The 21,205-nt window shown below is 36.3% G+C and overlaps 1 protein-coding gene across 2 annotated transcripts in view; it reads left to right on the top strand.

Annotated features, from left to right (window-relative positions):
- The window catches only part of LOC125649336 (dmX-like protein 2), a 71,308-nt gene that overhangs the window by 35,175 nt on the left and 14,928 nt on the right, over nt 1-21,205 (top strand). For both annotated transcript variants that reach the window (XM_056165547.1, XM_056165546.1), the window contains 17 exons: nt 1-1,246; nt 1,711-1,901; nt 3,090-3,209; nt 4,298-4,395; nt 5,124-5,289; nt 6,684-7,834; nt 8,681-8,802; nt 9,441-9,476; nt 12,464-12,780; nt 13,831-13,845; nt 14,373-14,701; nt 14,820-14,929; nt 15,039-15,284; nt 16,147-16,304; nt 16,697-16,806; nt 18,584-18,714; nt 20,550-20,745. The exon at nt 1-1,246 is cut by the window's left edge and continues 437 nt beyond it. In XM_056165547.1, coding sequence (XP_056021522.1) covers nt 1-1,246; nt 1,711-1,901; nt 3,090-3,209; nt 4,298-4,395; nt 5,124-5,289; nt 6,684-7,834; nt 8,681-8,802; nt 9,441-9,476; nt 12,464-12,780; nt 13,831-13,845; nt 14,373-14,701; nt 14,820-14,929; nt 15,039-15,284; nt 16,147-16,304; nt 16,697-16,806; nt 18,584-18,714; nt 20,550-20,745 — 4,742 coding nt within the window. The remainder of the gene's footprint in view (nt 1,247-1,710; nt 1,902-3,089; nt 3,210-4,297; nt 4,396-5,123; nt 5,290-6,683; nt 7,835-8,680; nt 8,803-9,440; nt 9,477-12,463; nt 12,781-13,830; nt 13,846-14,372; nt 14,702-14,819; nt 14,930-15,038; nt 15,285-16,146; nt 16,305-16,696; nt 16,807-18,583; nt 18,715-20,549; nt 20,746-21,205) is intronic.

The following is a 21,205-nucleotide window of genomic DNA, read 5'->3' as shown; positions in this document are numbered from 1 at the left end:
GGTGGAGGTCAGAACCTCAGCCGTGGAACTCTGAATTTGCATTTAGGCGAGGGGAAGGCTGAGGCGCCAAAGTCTAGAGGGAGGCTTCAGAAGGCAAAATCTGTCATGATAATGGATGATTCCCCGGAAGATATTCGATGGATGTTGCTACGATCTGTAGAGTTATGCACCGCAGATGGATTACCTCCCTTACCAATGCATATATCGTGGGTGAGAGCTGGGATCCTGGTGGTGGGAATGGACAATGAAATGCATGTGTATTCTCAGTGGAGAAGTACACATTGCAACACAGATCATGGCAGCACAGAGGATTCCAAGTGTCTTCAGAACCCACAGTCCTCCTGCTTCAACATTGAAACTTTGGCCAGCATGAAATCTACCACCTCTTTCAAACCTTCCTACTCTCTACCAAATTTCAAACATTTAAATACTATGTCCAAGAAAAGCTCTGAGGTGAATGGGATGAAATCTAACTTGAATAAAACAAAGAGTGATAGTTTGACTAGCTTGACTGCCATTCATGACTTTGGACTCTTTGAAGCAGTAAGGGAGGCAAATCCGTGTCTTCCGCAGTATCACCCGAAAGAAATGATGGAGTTATTGAACTTTGGTAAAGTCAGAAGAGTGAAAGCAATCCTGGCCCATTTAGTGCGATGCATATGTAATGGTGAAATTCCTGCGATTAATATATCGGAGGAAATGGACACAGACGACCTAAAATGGAACCACGGAAGAAGTCGGACTCTCTCAGTGAGTGGAGCAAGTCCAAAAAGTCCAAATGAGGTCCCGCTACTGCATGAAGAACCTCAGCTGGAGTACAAAGAAATCTCGTTCATTCCACCTCTACCAATGTATGCTCTTTTAGCTGCAGATGAACAGGTCACAGTAGCCAGAAATGACCACATGACCAGTACTGCCCCCGGGACAGCTACAGCGAATCAGGACTACAGTGACCTCTTCTCGTCCGGTGTTGCCATGGAGGAGGAGCTGGATACCAATGTTTTGGGTACCTCGGCCGATAGCAACATGTCTGGTCGAGGCAGGGTTCAGTCCACTTCAGGGAGTAGTCCATCTCATCCAAACGAGTTCACCCCCAATCACAGTCGCATTCTGATGAAGCACCTGACACATACACAACTCCCAGGCTTGACCAGCGTGGATCAGATGTACCTCCTGGCTATTGCTGACACAGTGGCCAATAACAAAATCGACTTTACTGACAAGTTTGAGGTGGAAAAGACAGGAGGTATGAATCGTTTTTCTTTGCATTTCTCGACGATTATCATGTAATCTTTTTTTTGAGGTTTCTTAATGTATTTTGAAAGAATGTATATTTGAAATAAAGTACTGCATGTACATGTGTTTTAAAACAGATTTTAGTCAATTTTTAATTTGGGTTATGATAATAATGCTATATTTCATTTTAGATTTCCAAACATGTTTATAAAGTTATATAGTAATGTAAAATCATTAATTTTCATGGGGATAATCTTTTTGGTATGGGTACAGCCAGAAATCTTAATCCTCTGCAAACAAGAGAGACTGAACTACAGTAAAGAATAGCAGCTCTTCAAACACGAAATCAAGACCTCTCAAATGTTTATATTTCTTAAACCGCAAGACCTCATGAAAATAAAAGATTTCACAGTAATTTAGACACTCTTATGTTCCGTACATTGAAATAAAATTCTTGTCTCCTGTCTTTCTCAGCTGGTAGCACTGGAGACATGTTGAAGGAATCCACGGAGACAATCGACGACTGTGGATTAAGGTTTTTGCTGGCGATGAAGAACCATATCTACCTCGTGAGGACACTGCAACCAAGACAGAGGGCAGCACTGCAGAAAGTGGGACTGAAATCATTCAATCTCGTTTGGGCCTTCCACTCCGAGTCTACAGAGGTAAAAATGATAACAGCAGTGATTGGTTCTGAAACTTTATAAGAAAGGAGTAATCATCAATACTGTAGATTCCTAGATATACGCAAGGAATTTGTTATAGTGTAATTTAGTGAGAAGCACCACTCGTGAAATGAAATTACTCACATTTATTTTTATATTGTTGAAATACATGTACAAACAGTCCACTTGCGAATTCATGTTCTCACTAATTATCATCTACAAGTCATTTTTGCGATATCAAGTACTCACATAAAATAAGGAATGAACAGTATGTAGAAGGCATGCATATACATTGTATGTACAGTTAATATACCCCCCGCAACAAGTTATGGGGGGGATATACTGGAATCGGGTTGTCCGTCTGTCTCTCCGTCCGTCCGTCCGTCTGTAGACGCAATGGTTTCCGGGCTCTAAAGCATTATCCTTTCCACCTACCATCACCATATCATACATATGGACTACCCATGGGATGAAGATGTTCCCTATCGATTTTGGGGTCCAAAGGTCAAGCGCACTGGACATCGAAGTAGCAATATGGTTTCCGGGCTCTAAAGCGTTATCCTTTCCACCTACCGTCACCATATCATACATATGGACTACCCATGGGGTGAAGATGTTCCCTATCAATTTTGGGGTCAAAGGTCAAGCGCACTGGACATCGAAGTAGCAATATGGTTTCCGGGCTCTAAAGCGTTATCCTTTCCACCTACCGTCACCATATCATACTTATGGACTACCCATGGGATGAAGATGTTCCCTATCGATTTTGGGGTCAAAAGGTCAAAGGTCAAGCGCACTGGACATCGAAGTAGCAATATGGTTCAGTTTGTCATGCCATTTGTTTTTTACACTCAGAAAAGAGGTAGTTTATACCTATTACCAACACCCTTTGGGAGATTGGGGTAAGCGGGGGGTATTCTTAGTGAGCATTGCTCACAGTACCTCTTGTTTAAACAGTTTTGAAATGACATGCATGGACATCAAACTTAAATTGCATACATTGAAACTTCTTTCTATTTCTGAATTTTTTATTCATTGTAAAAGAAGTCGATAGGAATGAAAATTACTGGAGAGTCTAAATTTGCATGTAAAGAGTTAAAAAAAATTTTTGGTTGAAATATTCCAGCCTTTACCTGGAAGTACTGCCAATGATGGCAAGACATGACTTTATTCTGTTTTCGTGATAAGGAGTTGCTGTCCCACATTCCTAGTATGCAGAAAGGGGAGCCGACTTGGGAAGAACTGAGACAGTTTGGGGCTGGATGGTGGGTCAACAACATCAATATCCTGAAGAGAACCATTGAAAAGGTTTGTTTAATTGTCGTAGGTATTTGTCATAATTTATACCTTAATCTGACACTGCCTGACATATAACTGAGTACAGTAAAACACGGTTATTATTATTATTACAGTGTATGTGCATGTGTATAGTGCAAGTGTACAGTGTGTTTCTATAAATTGTTTATTTGTACATGTATGTGTACAGTGTATGCACAGGTAAGCAGGCAATCTCTACCCAGAGTTGTCGTTCCTTACTCTCACTTACACCTCTGTTAACGTCTCAAAATAAGCAATGTTATTCCACATGTAAATCCACTTTTTTTTTTTTACGGCTAATAAAACTAAGAACTATTTTATAAAATATCTGGAAAATGTAGGACAAGCAACTATTTGTATATTTTTTTCCATTACTATATATTCTTCATGTACCTATCGAGGCCTGGTGCAATAGAACTACCCAATATCTACGTTTCAACCCAAATCAATGCTTCTTGTGTCACAAGAAGACTTGCCATTTGCTCAATATTTATTTATTTACGTATATTTTTGTAACTGAAGTCAAAACCATACTTTATTTGAGCATACGTGCCATTTTACAAAAATCTTGTAAAACCCTCGAGACGTTTACAGAGGTGTAAGTGAGTGTAAGGAACAATAACTCTGGGTAGAGATTAATTTTTGTTAAGCAGGGGATTTTTGGGCCAATTTGGGGTTTGAATTTGGCCCCATTCATCCAAAATTTACCTACATGTACATATTCCCAAAATGTAGCAGCAGTTTTCCCAAAGAAATACAGACTAAGCGTAAGATTGAAATCATTTTGTTTATTGCATGTTTAAGCAGATTGATCATCCATGTTGGATTTAGATAGTTCATACCACGATAAATTATTAGATAAGTCATACCATCATTATTCTTGATTTGTTACCAACAATGGTATTTGTAAAAGAAGTTCAAAGACACAAATAATGGTAATTGATATTGCTTCTCATATAACTGCTAATTCATGTTGAAAACCAACTCTAAGGACCCTGGCCCCATCCCCATAGTACTGGGAAAAACACCACTAGAAGGGCAGTAATTAGAGGCAATATGTAATTAATATGTAATTTCAGGTAGCAAAGTCAGCGTTTCAAAGGAGAAAGGATCCCATGGATGCAGCTTTATTTTACCTGGCCATGAAAAGGAAAAACGTTCTGTGGGGGTTGTACAGGTAGAATATTATGATGTACTGAATTCTGTAAATTATTTTATGGGGGTTGTACAGGTAGAATATTATGATGTACAGAATTCTGTAAATCATTCTGTGGGGGTTGGACAGGTAGAATATTATGATGTACAGAATTCTGTAAATTATTCTGTTGGGGGTTGTACAGGTAGAATATTATGATGTACTGAATTCTGTAAATTATTCTGTTGGGGGTTGTACAGGTAGAATATTATGATGTACTGAATTCTGTAAATTATTCTGTTGGGGGTTGTACAGGTAGAATATTATGATGTACAGAATTCTGTAAATTATTCTGTTGGGGGTTGTACAGGTAGAATATTATGATGTACTGAATTCTGTAAATTATTCTGTTGGGGGTTGTACAGGTAGAATATTATGATGTACTGAATTCTGTAAATTATTCTGTGGTGGTTGTACAGGTAGAATATTATGATGTACAGAATTCTGTAAATTATTCTGTGGTGGTTGTACAGGTAGAATATTATGATGTACTGAATTCTGTAAATTATTCTGTTGGGGGTTGTACAGGTAGATACTTTTGTGTTGAATTCTTCTATTAAAGGTAATCCACTAAGTCTGAAGTTCATTTGCAAAACTGAATCTGAATACCAAAATATTGCTAACAAAATTTGATGCTTCTGTACTGAGTTTGTGAAATAAGCACATGACAGTATACCTATATGTACCTAAAGTTAAATTTTATTGTACAGGTCTATAGATAACAAGCGTATGATGGATTTCTTCAAAAACGACTTCTCAGTTGAGAGGTGGAGGAAGGCAGCCCTGAAGAACGCATTTGATCTGCTAGGCAAGCAGAGATTCGACCATGCTGCTGCATTCTTTTTACTGGCAGGGTCCTTACACGATGCTGTGGAGGTACATTTATTAGAATTAGAATTACTGGGTTGTGACAGGTGCCCTTCTCACTGCTGTAGGGATACGATTCTTAGTAACCACATATCAAAATTACTGGGTTGTGACAGGTGCCCTTCTCACTGATGTAGGGATACGTTTCTCAGTAACTATATATCAGAATTCCTACATGATACTGTAAAGGTTTGGTTTGTAGGAACTACTGTAATAGTGGTTATTTAAGCGTGGGGGGAAATTTACACTAATGTACGTTTACACGTAAATTTCCCCGATGCATATAGTTATAAATATTTGATATAAATAGAAAAATGTGTACTTAACCCCTCAATGTAAATAACCACTTCTACAGTATATAATTTAAAATTACTGGGTTGTGACTTGTTCCCTACATGATGCCATAAAGGTTTGGTTTTTAGTAACTATATATTAGAATTACATGTACTGGGTTGTGACATGTTCCCTACATGATGCCGTAAAGGTATGGATTTTAGTACATATTAACATCACAGGATTGAAACAGGAGGATTCAAAAGATTTGCTTGTGATATTAACAGTGCGTGGTTGAAATCATACCAAGCAGGCAGAGGTCAAAGAGAAATTTACGACAAGTGGGAATTTCCCCCACAAGACATAGGGTTAAACATACTGTTGTTCTGGTCACGTAATTAAAATTATTATAATGAAAGTATGTGTATAGTATTTAAGTTTTAGATTGTAGATTGATGCATTTCAATGCGAGGTACATTTGTTTGTTCCTAATAATGTACATTAAGTAATAATTTTGGCACATTGGCGTCGGTGGCCGAGTGGTTAGGCCATCAGACTCTCGACCGAAAGGTCGTGGGTTCGAGTCCTGGCCGCGGCAGGGCTGACGTTGTGTCCTTGGGAAAGGCACTTTACATGAATTTCCTCACTCCACTCAAGTGTAAAAGGGGTACCTGGCTATAGACAGTGAAAGATATTGTTAGAATGTTAGTGCTCTAGTGCTTGTAATGGCAGCTTGCACTGTATGCTTCCTAGGAGGCTGAGAAAGTTCTGATTGATATAAGGTCTGTCGGGGTAATAATGTACATTGATTATTGTAAAGCGCTTTGAGCAGCATACGCTGGAAAAGGTGCTATATAAAACCAATCATTATTATTATTATTATTATTGGCTTATAACAAAAAGTTCTCCCAACATAAAATCCTGAAAATTTCATTCACACAATTAATAATCCGTAAAAATTTAAAGTGCCAGATTTTTGAATTACTTGCTTTTTTAGAAAAATTCACAACATATTTTTTACGACAAAATTGCCCTATACATGGGTATTTGAGCATTAAACCTGCTTAGAAATACCATGAGGTGCTGTTAAGTACATGTATTTTTATCATTTTTAATGACCTTCTTTGCAGGTTTGTATGAATAACTTAAAGGACATCCAGCTAGCTTTGGTTGTATGTCGATTGTTCGATGGAGAAACAATGATGCCTGAAAGTGCCAAACAAGTTCTTCATAAACACATTCTTGGATATGAGGAGCAGGACTCAAAAACTGCTTCACTGACATCAAACTTGACCTCAGATCCATTTCTTAGAAGCATGGCATGGTGGAATTTCAAAGAGTACCGAAAATCATTAAAAACCTTACTGTTATCAAATTCTATGAAGACCAAGCTAAGCTTGGATGACCAGGATCTTGGAGGACGAAGTGCAATACCTAGTGTTTTTAATTTCTACAATTACTTGAGAACACATCCTCTCATTCTCAGGCACAAAATAACATCTGCTGCTCCATTGGCTCAGAGGAAAGGTGTCATTCCAGGTTTCACTCGTCAACAGACAATTATTGAAGAACAAGACTCTTTAATGTTCATTGACAAGGTCACACCGATGGAACGGCGATTGTTTTTCAGGACCGCCCATACTCATTATACAAATGGCTGCCCGCTTTTGGCACTGGAAGTATTGTCCAAACTTCCAAATATTATATCGGAGGAAGACATTGAAAGTGACAATGAAGAGAAGAGTGAAAGTGTAAAACCACTGTCTCAAAATATTAGCACAGGGACTTTGGTGGCAGAAGACAGAATTAAAAATAAGGACTCGAGTGCAGAGTATGACTGGGGCAGCCCTTCAGTGAATGGAATGGTGAATGGTGAGACAGCGGACGCATTTGATTGGTCGAAGCCTCTTACCAATGGAAACAAAGACACCAGTAATACATTGGACTGGGGAGCCCAAGTGTCAAGATTTGACTTGGAGGAGGAACCCAAATTCACGCTGAGTTCTGGTGAAAGTGATCTTGAGAGTGAAACAGAAAGCCACGGGGATGAAGTTCCAAGTAAGCCCACTCAGAAGGGTAAACTGCAGAAAATTCCAAATATTGTTGTGGATGATGCTTTGCCCAACGGTTCTGCTGAAATGACTCCTGACCAAAAGTCTAGTCACAGAAATCAGATTGATATTTTCGCTCAGCAGTACAAGTTCATTGCTTGTCTGAAGGTTTTAATGGAGGAAATGAGGACCCTAGCTACTGGTTTTGAAGTGGATGGTGGGCAGCTGAGGTGAGATTGATTTAAGTTGTCAGAACATTTGTTTGTTGCCAGTGAGTGTGGCTCTATAGTCCATTGAGCTCAGTTTATTCACCCCGAGTAACTTTCATTGAAACTAGTTTGTGAAATCTGTAACTATGATACAATAGTTTTTGAGAAGTCAATATTATTCAAACTTTGTACATTGCTTGGATGTTTATTAAGGATGTGTAATTTAATTTCACAGATTTTCTTTTTGTAAAACTTGTTCATTTACATTCTTACACATGTACGTAGCAGTATTCAAACTTTTACAGCTTTCATATTTTATTACATTGAAACTTTACATACTCATTGATTATTGAGATTTTGCTGTCGTACTTTGGACAGATTTGACAAAAATTTTGTCACTCAAATATTGTCATTTTTTTAATACAAGAAAGTCAATACATCTATATGAAAATTTGAATTCTCAACTTGTCAAGTCAGCTTGTGAATCATACATAGAGTCAAAATGTTGTTAGTATTGCCTAATACATGGACTTAGTCGGAAGTGAAATTTGCTTTGACATTCTGTAGGTTTTCAGCTGTATATCTGGTTTTTGCTTTGACATTCTGTAGGTTTCAGTTGTACATCTGGTTTTTGCTTTGACATTCTGTAGGTGTCAGTTGTACAGGTACATCTGGTTTTTGCTTTGACATTCTGTAGGTTTCAGTTGTACAGGTACATCTGGTTTTTGCTTTGACATTCTGTAGGTTTCAGCTGTATATCTGGTTTTTGCTTTGACATTCTGTAGGTTTCAGTTGTACATCTGGTTTTTGCTTTGACATTCTGTAGGTTTCAGCTGTACATCTGGTTTTTGCTTTGACATTCTGTAGGTTTCAGCTGTACATTTGGTTGGAGAGAGAGGTAGAAGTATTGCAGTATCTGTGTAACTACGGTGAGGGTGTCGAAATCCCGATCGACAATCAACAAGAGCAAAACTTCACAACTTTTGAAGGTAGTGTATTCCAAAACAAAATTTGACTATTTTAAATCCAGTTTGATTAATGTTGAAATATAAATTCAAGTTTGAACAAGTGTTATTTGTCTTTCTCATTGCATGCAATGGTGGGAGAAATGGAAAAGGTTATATAAAAAGGCTATTTTTGACTAGTAAATCTGTTTTCGTCATGTAAATAACAGATATGGTTCCTAAGACCAATTTTGTGTAAATGATTAGAGAGGGAATATTTTAGCAGCAAGGTACTATTGTTATACAACTTGGTACAAACCAGACATAAAATTAAAACTTGGTAAACAATAAATGAATTATACCATACCTCAATCTTTGTTTACACAACAAATAATAAACTCTTTATTAAATTAATGAACTGTCATGATGTATATAACCTTCATTTTTTGTGAAACCCTTTAAACACATTAAACAGTAGATCTTGATTGACACATCAAATTAATAAGTTTAACGTGAAAAACAAAATTTTGGGGAAAATCGTGAATCCGTCCTTTTAAGACTTGCATTTTGATATTGGTTTTATGTATTTAATTGAATTATTTATTATTTTGCTTTGAATGTTGCTTGATGAAATGAATAAGGAGGTTTACCACTACTAATATAGTATTGTTGTTCCCCGTTAGACGGCATCGATCCAGCGTCTTATCTTGAGCTGAGCGGTATGGAACACCATTATACAGCTAGCGGCTTGGCTTTTCTAGCAGCTGGTGGTGTCTGCATGATTATTCTTTGCATGTCAAGCATTCTCATTAAACTTTTGATGTAAATAATCCTGTGCAAAAAACTTTTGACTGTATATTTACATAAGAACTCCTCTATGTATTAATGCTGTAAACCTTTTATTTGTGTGCGAGAAAAATTAGCGAGATTTGCAAGCACCGCTTTCTCTTGAGTATTTGTAATCACAAACCAGTCATAATTGTGATATAAAAAGTTTAGTTGTAAACTCAACAGCAAATATTTCTTGACGCAAACACTTTTAACCTTTAACCCCCATGTATACCTGTATACATGTAGATAGAGATTTCTTAGTCTTTCTTTATAGTACATGTAATTAGTCATGCACTTATGGCTTTGAGGTCTACTGTCTTACGTTCAAGAGCTTTTGAGATCATGATTCTTGTGTACGGTATTATTTTCCACCTTTAAATAAAGATTAGTACTTAGTTTCCTCACAAGCATGATTACCTGAAGTGTGGATAGCTTGTATAGATTTCATCTAATACCCCCCTCTCTAACCAATATTTGTATTAGTATATTTCACGTCAAGTGGTCATCTCAAAAGTTTGCATAAAGTAGAAACTAACTATTCAGAATGAATTATGAAGGTGATTGGTTGGGAAATACCATATTTTGGATAAATTATTGGTTCTATATTTATTTTTTCATTGGGTAGAGGGAGGGTGGGTATTACATAAGATCTATACACGCTCTGCATACTTCAGGTACCTGTGAGTTTACTTACTTATATTGAGAGCCTATTGGTTTCGAGTTTGAATGGCTTTATGGTCGTTTGATGTGTGTTTTAATTGTCCTGTGATGAGACACTTTGTGTTGCTGTGTCCTAGGTGTGTATATTGTCCTGTGATGAGACACTTTGTGTTGCTGTGTGCTAGGTTTGTATATTGTCCTGTGATGAGACACTTTGTGTTGCTGTGTCCTTGGTGTGTATATTGTCCTGGGATGAGACACTTTGTGTTGCTGTGTCCTAGGTGTGTATATTGTCCTGTGATGAGACACTTTGTGTTGCTATGTTCTAGGTGTGTATATTGTCCTGTGATGAGACACTTTGTGTTGCTGTGTACTAGGTGTGTATATTGTCCTGTGATGAGACACTTTGTGTTGCTGTGTCCTAGGTGTGTATATTGTCCTGTGATGAGACACTTTGTGTTGCTGTATTATAGGTGTGTATATTGTCCTGGGATGAGACACTTTGTGTTGCTATGTTCTAGGTGTGTATATTGTCCTGTGATGAGACACTTTGTGTTGCTGTGTGCTAGGTTTGTATATTGTCCTGTGATGAGACACTTTGTGTTGCTGTGTCCTAGGTTTGTATATTGTCCTGTGATGAGACACTTTGTGTTGCTGTGTGCTAGGTGTGTATATTGTCCTGGGATGAGACACTTTGTGTTGCTATGTTCTAGGTGTGTATATTGTCCTGTGATGAGACACTTTGTGTTGCTGTGTCCTAGGTGTGTATATTGTCCTGTGATGAGACACTTTGTGTTGCTGTGTCCTAGGTGTGTATATTGTCTTGTGATGAGACACTTTGTGTTGCTGTGTCCTAGGTGTACATAAATTCTGTTATTCTCACCTTTATTTGTTGTATCCAACTTATGTTATTTTCGTGGATGACGAAAATTTCAAAATGAAATGGTTAACGTAAAACAGTTTTATATGTCAAGAGTATAGAACAAAGGAGGTATGTGCCATGAATGTACTTGCCAAAGAAATCGTACAAAATGGGACGCTCTTTAGAATGATTGAAACCACAGTTCCCAATATGGCTGGGATCGATAACTCGTGAAGGACCAGGGTAGATCTGACGATGATTCTCAGGGCTTCAGGAAGTTGTTATTCTCTACTCCTGGTGGAAAACTTACTGACATGAATAGTAAAAAATAAATAGTAAATAGTCTTTAAAATAAAACCTCTGAGAAGATTGACTACTCTCTGAAAGTATCCAACAATACCCGGTGAAAAAGTGTGTACTGACTTGTAAAGTTTGTATTTGTGGAATCTGATTTCCGATTTATATGTTCTGACTACATGAATTCTTTTCTTGCTTCCTTTTAAATGCAGGTCTTCTGTTTCTGTAGTACATTAGGATGCAGATCATATTATTTCTCAGCAGTGTTCATTTCACTGAAGCATCAGCGTGAATTTCACTGAAGCATCAGCGTTAATTTCACTGAATCATCATTGTATAATTTCACCGAATCGTCATTGTATAATTTCTCTGAATCATCGGTGTGAATTTCACTGAATCATCAGCGTTAATTTCACTGAATCATCAGCGTTAATTTCACTGAATCATCAGCGTTAATTTCTCTGAATCATCAGCGTTAATTTCACTGAATCATCAGTGAAAATAGTAAACAGCAGTGGAGATAAGATTGTATGCTGCGAGTGTACAACCTTAAATCTGATGCTAAAGATCAAAGTTGGACATAAATGGATGGTTTCCTAATTTCGAAAAGTCCCCAAGTACTTATATGATGAGATCTTTAAATGCTTTCTTGTTTTGCTTTTACTAATAGCACAGTAGATTGTACATATGTGTCAGTTTTGAAATTTTCATTTTATTCTAAATTCTAAGGAAGAATGAGAAAAGCTTTTTCACTTCCAAACTAATAGAAGTGACAAAATTAATATAAACATGAGAATTTGTAAATTCAATAAGTTAAACGTAAATCAACACATTTAGTCATAGTTGTACGAGTGGTTTGTGAGTATGTACAATTATTTTGCTACTGCTTATGCAAATCATTTTAACTGAATCTGTGCACATTGAAACCAAAAAATGCAAATTTAGAGAGTTATGTGTAGAGAGATCAGTTTTACAGTTTAATTAATCATATTCCAAAATATGTTCCAAAGACTATTTTGCATTGAATGTTTTTTAACTGTATATTTTCCTTTCTAGCTGAGAGCAATGCTAGTATACCGGAATCTACGCTTGAGGAGAGCAGCTCACTACTAGACGTCTCCCAGAAAAAGTTCAACAGGTCAATGTCAATGCGGTCCGATGCATCAGGGGCTTCCATCAAACCGACCCTCCATGAGGTCATTTTAGCTGAAAAGATGGACTTTGAGGCCAAACTAGAGCGCATGTCCAGGAGAAAACAGTGGCTGAAGATGCACCACCAGTTACTGCGGACTCTGGCCAGCTACTGCATGCTTCAGGGGTCAGGTGGGGGAGGACTCGCCTCTGTACAGATGGAGCTGCTGCTATTATTACAGGCAAGAATTGACATGCTATATTGTGAGACACTCTAATCAAAATCAGATCTTCTCTAACCGTTACAGTCTAATTAAAATCCGACCTTCTCTAACTGTTACACAGTCTAATTAAAATCCGACCTTCTCTAACCTTTACACTGGATTAGATTGTGTAACAGTTAGAGAAGATCTGATTTTAATTAGATTGTGCAATGGTTAGAGAAGATCTGATTTTAATTAGATTGTGTAACAGTTAGAGAAGATATGATTTTAATTAGATTGTGCAATGGTTAGAGAAGATCTGATTTTAATTAGAGTGTGTAATGGTTAGAGAAGATTTGATTTTAATTAGATTGTGTAATGGTTAGAGAAGATTTGATTTTAATTAGGTTGTGTAACGGTTGGAGAAGATCTGATTTTAATTAGGTTGTGTAACGGTTGGAGAAGATCTGATTTTAATTAGGTTGTGTAACAGTTAAAGAAGGTCTGATTTTAATTAGGTTGTGTAACAGTTAAAGAAGGTCTGATTTTAATTAGGTTGTGTAACGGTTGGAGAAGATCTGATTTTAATTAGGTTGTGTAACGGTTAAAGAAGGTCTGATTTTAATTAGGTTGTGTAACGGTTGGAGAAGATCTGATTTTAATTAGATTGTGCAATGGTTGGAGAAGATTTGATTTTAATTAGATTGTGCAATGGTTAGAGAAGATTTGATTTTAATTAGACTGTGTAATGGTTAGAGAAGATCTGATTTTAATTAGATTGTGCAATGGTTAGAGAAGATCTGATTTTGATTAGATTGTACTGTTAGATAGAGCTGTTGTATTATAGTTTGTGTATTCCTTTCTGTGTACTGTTATTGTTATGATAATATGTCATGAGTTAGTGACGCCATTGCAAGTGACATGTGTTTTGGGAATATTTGAATGTCCTCCTATTCAATATTTTACAACGTACAAATAAAACTAGTCGTATAATATAATATATATGGTATACTCATGGGTTGTAACAATATATATTGCCGGGTTTCAAGAGAAATATACCAATTTTGTAATGCGTAATTTATATTACAGTTCTCGTTCGTTTGGGTAAATTGCACACTTATATCAAATTAAATCATCTTATCCTGTAGTAATCATTTTTGATTTGGTATCTCATGTGTAACACTGCTTCTCACAGCTGTTCATGTACTTATCTATTCTAGTGTATTGCAAGAAAATCTGTAATGCCATTACCTCCTATCAATACCATTTGGAGTAATATGCAAAATGACCTCCAACTCTTTATCTCAATATACAGATCTATATCAAAATGTGGATAATGCATTGTACATGCTGTATGTTTAAAAGCATCTGTTACAAATTCTCTCTTTTTTTGTCTTCTTTTTTTTTGGTTTAATTTGTACATATACTTGTTCAATTTGATAGAATCATTGCTTCTAATTATATTTCTGTTCACTATACACTATGCAATGTTAAAAGTCATGATGCAGAATGCATAGATTGTATATATTAGATAATTATTTTCTCTAATTTTAGAATACGAGATATTGGAAGGGTGTCTTTGTAAAATTTGGATCCATTTTGAAAAAAATTGTGTTTTTCTTTAATTTCAGGAAGTCCAACAAGAGAAACCACAGCAGCAGTTGTTATCTCCCTTGCCATTCCCTACCACTCTGCCCCTTCTGTCTGCCAGCATTGCGAGCTCCAAGACAGTAGTGGCAGATCCTATCAAGCACATCCAGTGCGTGACCCAAGATCTCCTACACTCTGTGATAGAGATGACAGTGCCCCCTGGAATTGGTAGCTCCATGAACACTGTGGGCACGATGCGTGATCTCAGCTTTGCTCTGTCTGCCTGTGTGTATCAGTGTTTGTGTGACTGCGATAGCTTTGTGGTATCTCTCAATGAAACTTCGGATGCCTTTTTGGAAGGTTTCACTAGGTAAGGGGGGGGGGGGGGGGGGTTTACATATAAATGCTTTTTGTATTTGCATCTTGTTTCTACAAATTATATTTTGTTTTCATTTGTAAACTTTTTCACTTCCACTGTAATGTTTCAGTCATAATTTTACCAGCGCTCAGGCAGGTCACCTGATGGCAGGTGTTCAGAGATACAGACGTAAATCCAGTGTGGGGGATGAAATCAACACTTCTCCCGCATCGTGGCCAGGTTTGGTTATTCAATTATCAACTTTCATTCTTCTGATTTGAAACTTACAAAAAGGTTTATCAAGAATATTGTAAAAGATTGTAATCCAAGAAAAAAAATTGTTTTGCAGGTGTTCAGGGACTACGTGCAATGTTGGCCAGAGAAAAGGACGATGATGCTCCCAAACTTCATATTCTTTTGTGTGAAACGTTAGTGGCAGTGTACATCAGTTTACTAGTCACTGCCATGGCAACGTACGACTGCAACATGCTGTACCGACTCATTGCCCACCGATTTGTACAACAGATGTGGTGTGCTTTGTTTGGAGGAGGAGCTAAAACGATCCTTAAGGTTTCCGACCCCCCTGTGCCCATGAGTGAGGACATTTCTTTATTTACATCTGTCACGTATATGATAATGTGTTAGTCTTTTTTTTCTTCAAATTTGATACAGTTGTATTACAATATTATATATGAAGTGTTCGGGGATGAGTTTTTGATAAATGTAGGTATTAACTTGAATGGATTTTGTATACATCTAGAATGGTTGAACATGTAAATCTGAAGAAGCAACAGATGTTTCTCAATTAGAAGTAATGGTTTATGTGTTCCGGTACACTCTGCACTTTGTACAGAATGCATTTGAACAGCTCCATTGTCAGTGAGACATAATGTCCATTATCAGTGAGATATAATATCTTTTGTCAGTGAGATATGATGTCCATTGTCAGTGAGATATGATGTCCATTGTCAGTGAGATATAATATCTTTTGTCAGTGAGATATGTTTTTTGTCAGTGAGACATAATGTCCATTATCAGTGAGATATAATATCTTTGTCAGTGAGATATAATGTCCATTGTCAGTGAGATATGTCTTGTCAGTGAGATATGTTTTTTGTCAGTGAGATATCATGTCCATTGTCAGTGAGATATCATGTCCATTGTCAGTGAGATATAATGTCTTTTGTCAGTGAGATATAATGTCCATTGTCAGTGAGATATCATGTCCATTGTCAGTGAGATATGTCTTTTGTCAGTGAGATATCATGTCCATTGTCAGTGAGATATCATGTCCATTGTCAGTGAGATATGTCTTTTGTCAGTGAGATATGTTTTTTGTCAGTGAGATATCATGTCCATTGTCAGTGAGATATCATGTCCATTGTCAGTGAGATATGTCTTTTGTCAGTGAGGTATAATGTCTTTTGTCAGTGAGGTTTGATGTCTTTTGCTATCAGGAAGTACAGATGAAGTGGACAAACAAAGACTGAGGCTGGTGAAGAAGGTGATGGGCGGCGGTAAAGGGGGAGGGGCTACCTCCCTAGCCAAAGAGAAACCCGTCAAGGAAACCTTCATACCTCCAGAGCTTAGTATGGTCACATTCTTTATGACAAAGGTAAGCCAATGAGTGCATTCAGTTAGAAGGTAACTTAAGTAATTAATGTTTAGTTAAAGGTATTGTGATGCTTTAACATCGCCTCCTCTTGAGAGTGATGTTCATTTGATATTGATTATTGCTGTGGTTGCTTATCTACGAAGGACAGTGATCGGTGAACAAAACACCGTCATCTCTTGGAATACGAACATTATGTGCATCCTGTCACTTCAGCAGTGTTTTTTATGTCACTTGCGGCAATGTTTTTTATGTCACCTGCGGCAGTGTTTCTGATGTCATTTCCTGCAGTGTTTTTGATGACAGATTTTATGTAATTTTCTGTTTTGGACTGGGAGGTGAAGTAGTGCACCAGGTACAGTGTGTGTTCATATGTACATTGAATCACATTTCAGCCCTTTGCCAACCCAGCTGAGGGGACATTTGTATACGACTCCGAAGATTCATTGTCTTCTGACGAGGATTCAGATGATGATTCAGAGTATGAGTCCAAACCTAGCTCTCTGTAAGTAGAGAGAGAGGGAGGAGGAGAAAGGAGAGAGGGAGGTGGAGAAAGGAGAGGGGAAGGTGGAGAAAGGAGAGAGGGAGGTGGAGAAAGGAGATAGGGAGGTGGAGAAAGGAGAGAGGGAGGTGGAGAAAGGAGAGAGGGAGGGGGAGAAAGAGAGGGAGGTGGAGAGAGGGAGGGAAAGAAGGGGAGAGAGAGAGGATAGAGAGAAAAAGAGATGGAGAGAGAGAGAGAGGGAGGTGAGAGAATGTTTTGTATCTCTCAGTTTTTCTTCAATCAAGAATTTTTGTTGCGGTGTTGTCTTTTATTTTAAGGGGATGGTAGCTGGGATTCTGTGATGTACAAGTAGATAGTATTAAATAGAATTTAAGTAATGGTTTACCAGCAGAAAGATATTGATTTATCCTCCTTTAAAGGGACTGATTTACAATTTCCCCCCCAAATTTTGTTTTTCACTTTAAATGATCAAAATATATAGTCTAATATGTTTAGAAGGTTTCACAAAAAAGTTAAGGTTATTCATCACGACAGAAAGTTTAGTATTTGTTTTGAAAACAAAGATTGATGTGTGTTATTGTTTACTAAGTTTTCAAAGTGAATGGACATTGATCCAAATTTATTAGCTACACATGTATATCACATTTCAAGTATACTTTAGGTAAAATGTGTCATTTAAAAGTTAAATTAAGCAATTGTACAAAATGAAGATGCTTTAAATTACAAAATTAACATTTCACTGGTTTGTTTGTTTACATAAAAAGACTCGAATCTTTGTTTACATAACACAGAATCAAAGCTAAGATATTACTCTTATCCTTGCATTCAGACGGTCCAAATTTTGGTTGTCAACATTAAATGAGTTATATTTTTAATTTTTAACATCAAAAAATGAAAAATATTTCTTTCGAAAAACGTGAACCAGTCCCTTTAAAGGGACATGGATACCATTTGAGCTGAAAATTTTCAAATTTTATTTTCTCCATTTTTAATGTTTAGAATGCTTAACTAAGGTATTTCTGATGGTCACAAAAAATTTGAAGGTCAGTTGTTGAGGTACATAGGAAATACAGATCTCACAATTCTTTTTTATGTAAACAAGGCCCGAGCCATGATTTTGTTTACATAGGTTAAATATACTGGTAAAAGTTTTGTTTAATGCAGACTTTTTAAATTTACAACATAATTAAATAGTTTCTAGTGTTTAGCATATCTAAGTTTGTTTTAAACATGCGATTTTCTATTAAGCAATCTATATGTAAACAAAAACATGGCACGAGCCTTGTTTACTTAACAAAGAATTGAGAGTGCTGTATCTAACTTGTAACTCAACAACTGATATTCAAATTTTGGTGGACCATTAAATATACTTTAGTTAAGCATTGCAAACAATAAAAATGAAAATATAAAATTTGAAAAATCGTGTCCATGTCCCTTGAAGACTATGATATAGACTATTTTTCCAAAACTACATCATGTTACATGCATGAAGAACAGGCTGTACCCATGTATCAGAGAGATAGAGAGAGGAGAGAGAGAATGTATGCATATATGCTGTACATTACTTGTTGGAAAGCAGATATTTGAGTTATTACATAGAGTTATAAGGTCTTAGACTGGACTAAAGTGATGTTGGCACATTTTGTAGTATTTTATAATTATAAGCTTATGCAGAAACTGAAGATTTGTTTCATTTGATATGGGAATATTATATTAGGGAATGCACTCGCAGTAAAACATTATTATTAAGCGAGAATGTTTCTTGTTTGTTTGTTTATAGGGCCATGTCAGCCGTACAGCAGCACACCGACCCGACATCGTACTCGTGGAGTCTCCTTCGATACTCGCTCATCAAACTGGTGCTTCATAACTTAAACACATTCCTTCCACATGTCGGAATAGATCTTCCTGGTACAGTACTAACTTGTTTTTGCCTTTGTACATGTACTTGAACACCCAGTAGATAAAAGATGAAGTATGTTGTATGTGTACATGTATGTGTTATTTTTTATACAGTAAAACGTGATTATAGCGAACCTCCAAAGCCAGCTAAACACAGTTTGTTTTAACCAAACTTCATTATACAGTAAAACACGGTTATAACAAACCTCCATAGCCAGTGAAAACAACAGTTGTTCGTTATAACCAAACTTCCTTATATCCAATGAATGTCCATTATTTTCATCTCCTAAGTGACTACATGAATATATCACTGTACAGTAAAGTGTGAATTCATTATAAATGTGTTTGTTATAAGCCTGTTTTCCTGTATATACATGTATGATTTAATATTAAGGTAGCTCCGTCCTCGTGTAATATCATCGGCTTTTGCAGAATCTCTGTTTCATTCAACTTCATGCATGATAGAAGTATATCTTTTGGAGGAATTTTATTCACTGTGTATATAAAAAAACCAGCAACTGGTAAACTATTTAAAATTGAAATGGTTTTTATTTTCTATCGATAATCGATTGTATATTCTCCAAAAATGTTGTCAAGGGCAATAACTCCTATGCTGGTATTTCTCTTCTCTAGTGACTGTATGTTTATTATGTACAATTATTTACTTGATATCCACAATTAATTTATATATGATTATAAAGTAGCAATTTTTGGAAACTGTTGAAATTAATTATACATTTTTATCATGCTGTTTAATTAGAATAATTATGTGATTTTCTGATGTTGATATAAACTTTTATTTCAGTATATCTGACATCTTTAAGAAGTTGGCAACACGCATGTTTTGTGTGGTTATTGATTAAATTAACGAATATTAAGTGGAAATCAATACTGTTTTTCCATTTTGAACCATTAATTTTGATAAGTCAAATGAGGGTGGAACTACCTTAAATGCAGTTTTGGATCATGGGCTATCATCGACTAGTACTGTCAGTGTCATGTTAAGTTAATCATGTATGGAATGTTCTTCATTCAGTGTTAGTCTTGGATGGAATAGAATGGACATTTTGATCAACACTGTTTCATGTCAAAATTATAATTATAGATATACCAGTAATTGTAAATTTTAATCTGAATACTTTCATCATACAGATGTTTATTACTTCAGTATTAAATTGGATCATGTCAGTTATTTGATAAGTTCAGATCACATACAGATGTTTATTACTTCAGTATTAAATTGGATCATGTCAGTTATTTGATAAGTTCTGATCACATACAGATGTTTATTACTTCAGTATTAAATTGGATCATGTCAGTTATTTGATAAGTTCAGATCACATACAGATGTTTATTACTTCAGTATTAAATTGGATCATGTCAGTTATTTGATAAGTTCTGATCACATACAGATGTTTATTACTTCAGTATTTAATTGGATCATGTCAGTTATTTGATAAGTTCAGATCACATACAGATGTTTATAACTTCAGTATTAAATTGGATCATGTCAGTTATTTGATAAGTTCAGATCACATATTCCTGTCAACAAGACGTGAAACAAATTTTTGCATCAAGCGACTGTTGTTGTAATTTATGAATTAAATAATGTTTAATATTTGACAAAAAGACGACGGTAAAGTATTTTATCCATGAATAATGTTTTTTTGTGTGTTCATAATGTAACTCCAACACAAATATTAGCTGTTACATTGTGATGTCATCAGGGGATGGTGACACAGATCCAAAAATCCACTGTGCTGTGATCCAGAAAGTCGGATCACACTATGTGAAATCAACTGTAGTGAGTGTAGTTATTTTTAGTCTTGTTTATGTCCTTTCAGAGCTGCCTGTGTGTTCACCTTTGATGCATGCTGTGTTAAAAACTCTGGAACAATGGATGCATATTCTACAGGGAAAGCTGGAACTGTTTTCTGGACCTCCTGATGATTTCATCGCTAACCTTCACATAGACGTAATTCCAGGAAAACCACATTCCAAGTTCAGAGCTCTCTTAAATCCTTCTAATTCACCCTTCATGTAAGTTACAGCCTTACACAAAGAGCTCTCTTAAATCTGTATAATTCACCCTTCATGTGAATTACAGCCTTACACAAAGAGCTCTCTTAAATCTGTATAATTCACCCTTAATGCAAGCTACAGCCTTATGCAAAGAGCTCTCTTAAATTCTTCTAATTCACCCTTCATGTGAGTTACAGCCTTACACAAAGAGCTCTCTTAAATCTGTATAATTCACCCTTAATGCAAGCTACAGCCTTATGCAAAGAGCTCTCTTAAATTCTTCTAATTCACCCTTCATGTGAGTTACAACTTTACACAAAGAGCTCTCTTAAATCTGTATAATTCACCCTTAATGCAAGCTACAACCTTACGCAAAGAGCTCTCTTAAATTCTTCTAATTCACCCTTCATGTGAGTTACAACCTTACACAAAGAGCTCTCTTAAATCTGTATAATTCACCCTTAATGCAAGTTAAAGC

This window comes from Ostrea edulis, chromosome 5, assembly GCF_947568905.1.
Source record: "Ostrea edulis chromosome 5, xbOstEdul1.1, whole genome shotgun sequence".
Classification (NCBI taxonomy): Eukaryota; Metazoa; Mollusca; class Bivalvia; order Ostreida; family Ostreidae; genus Ostrea; species Ostrea edulis.
This window is presented reverse-complemented; position numbering and strand designations above follow the sequence as displayed.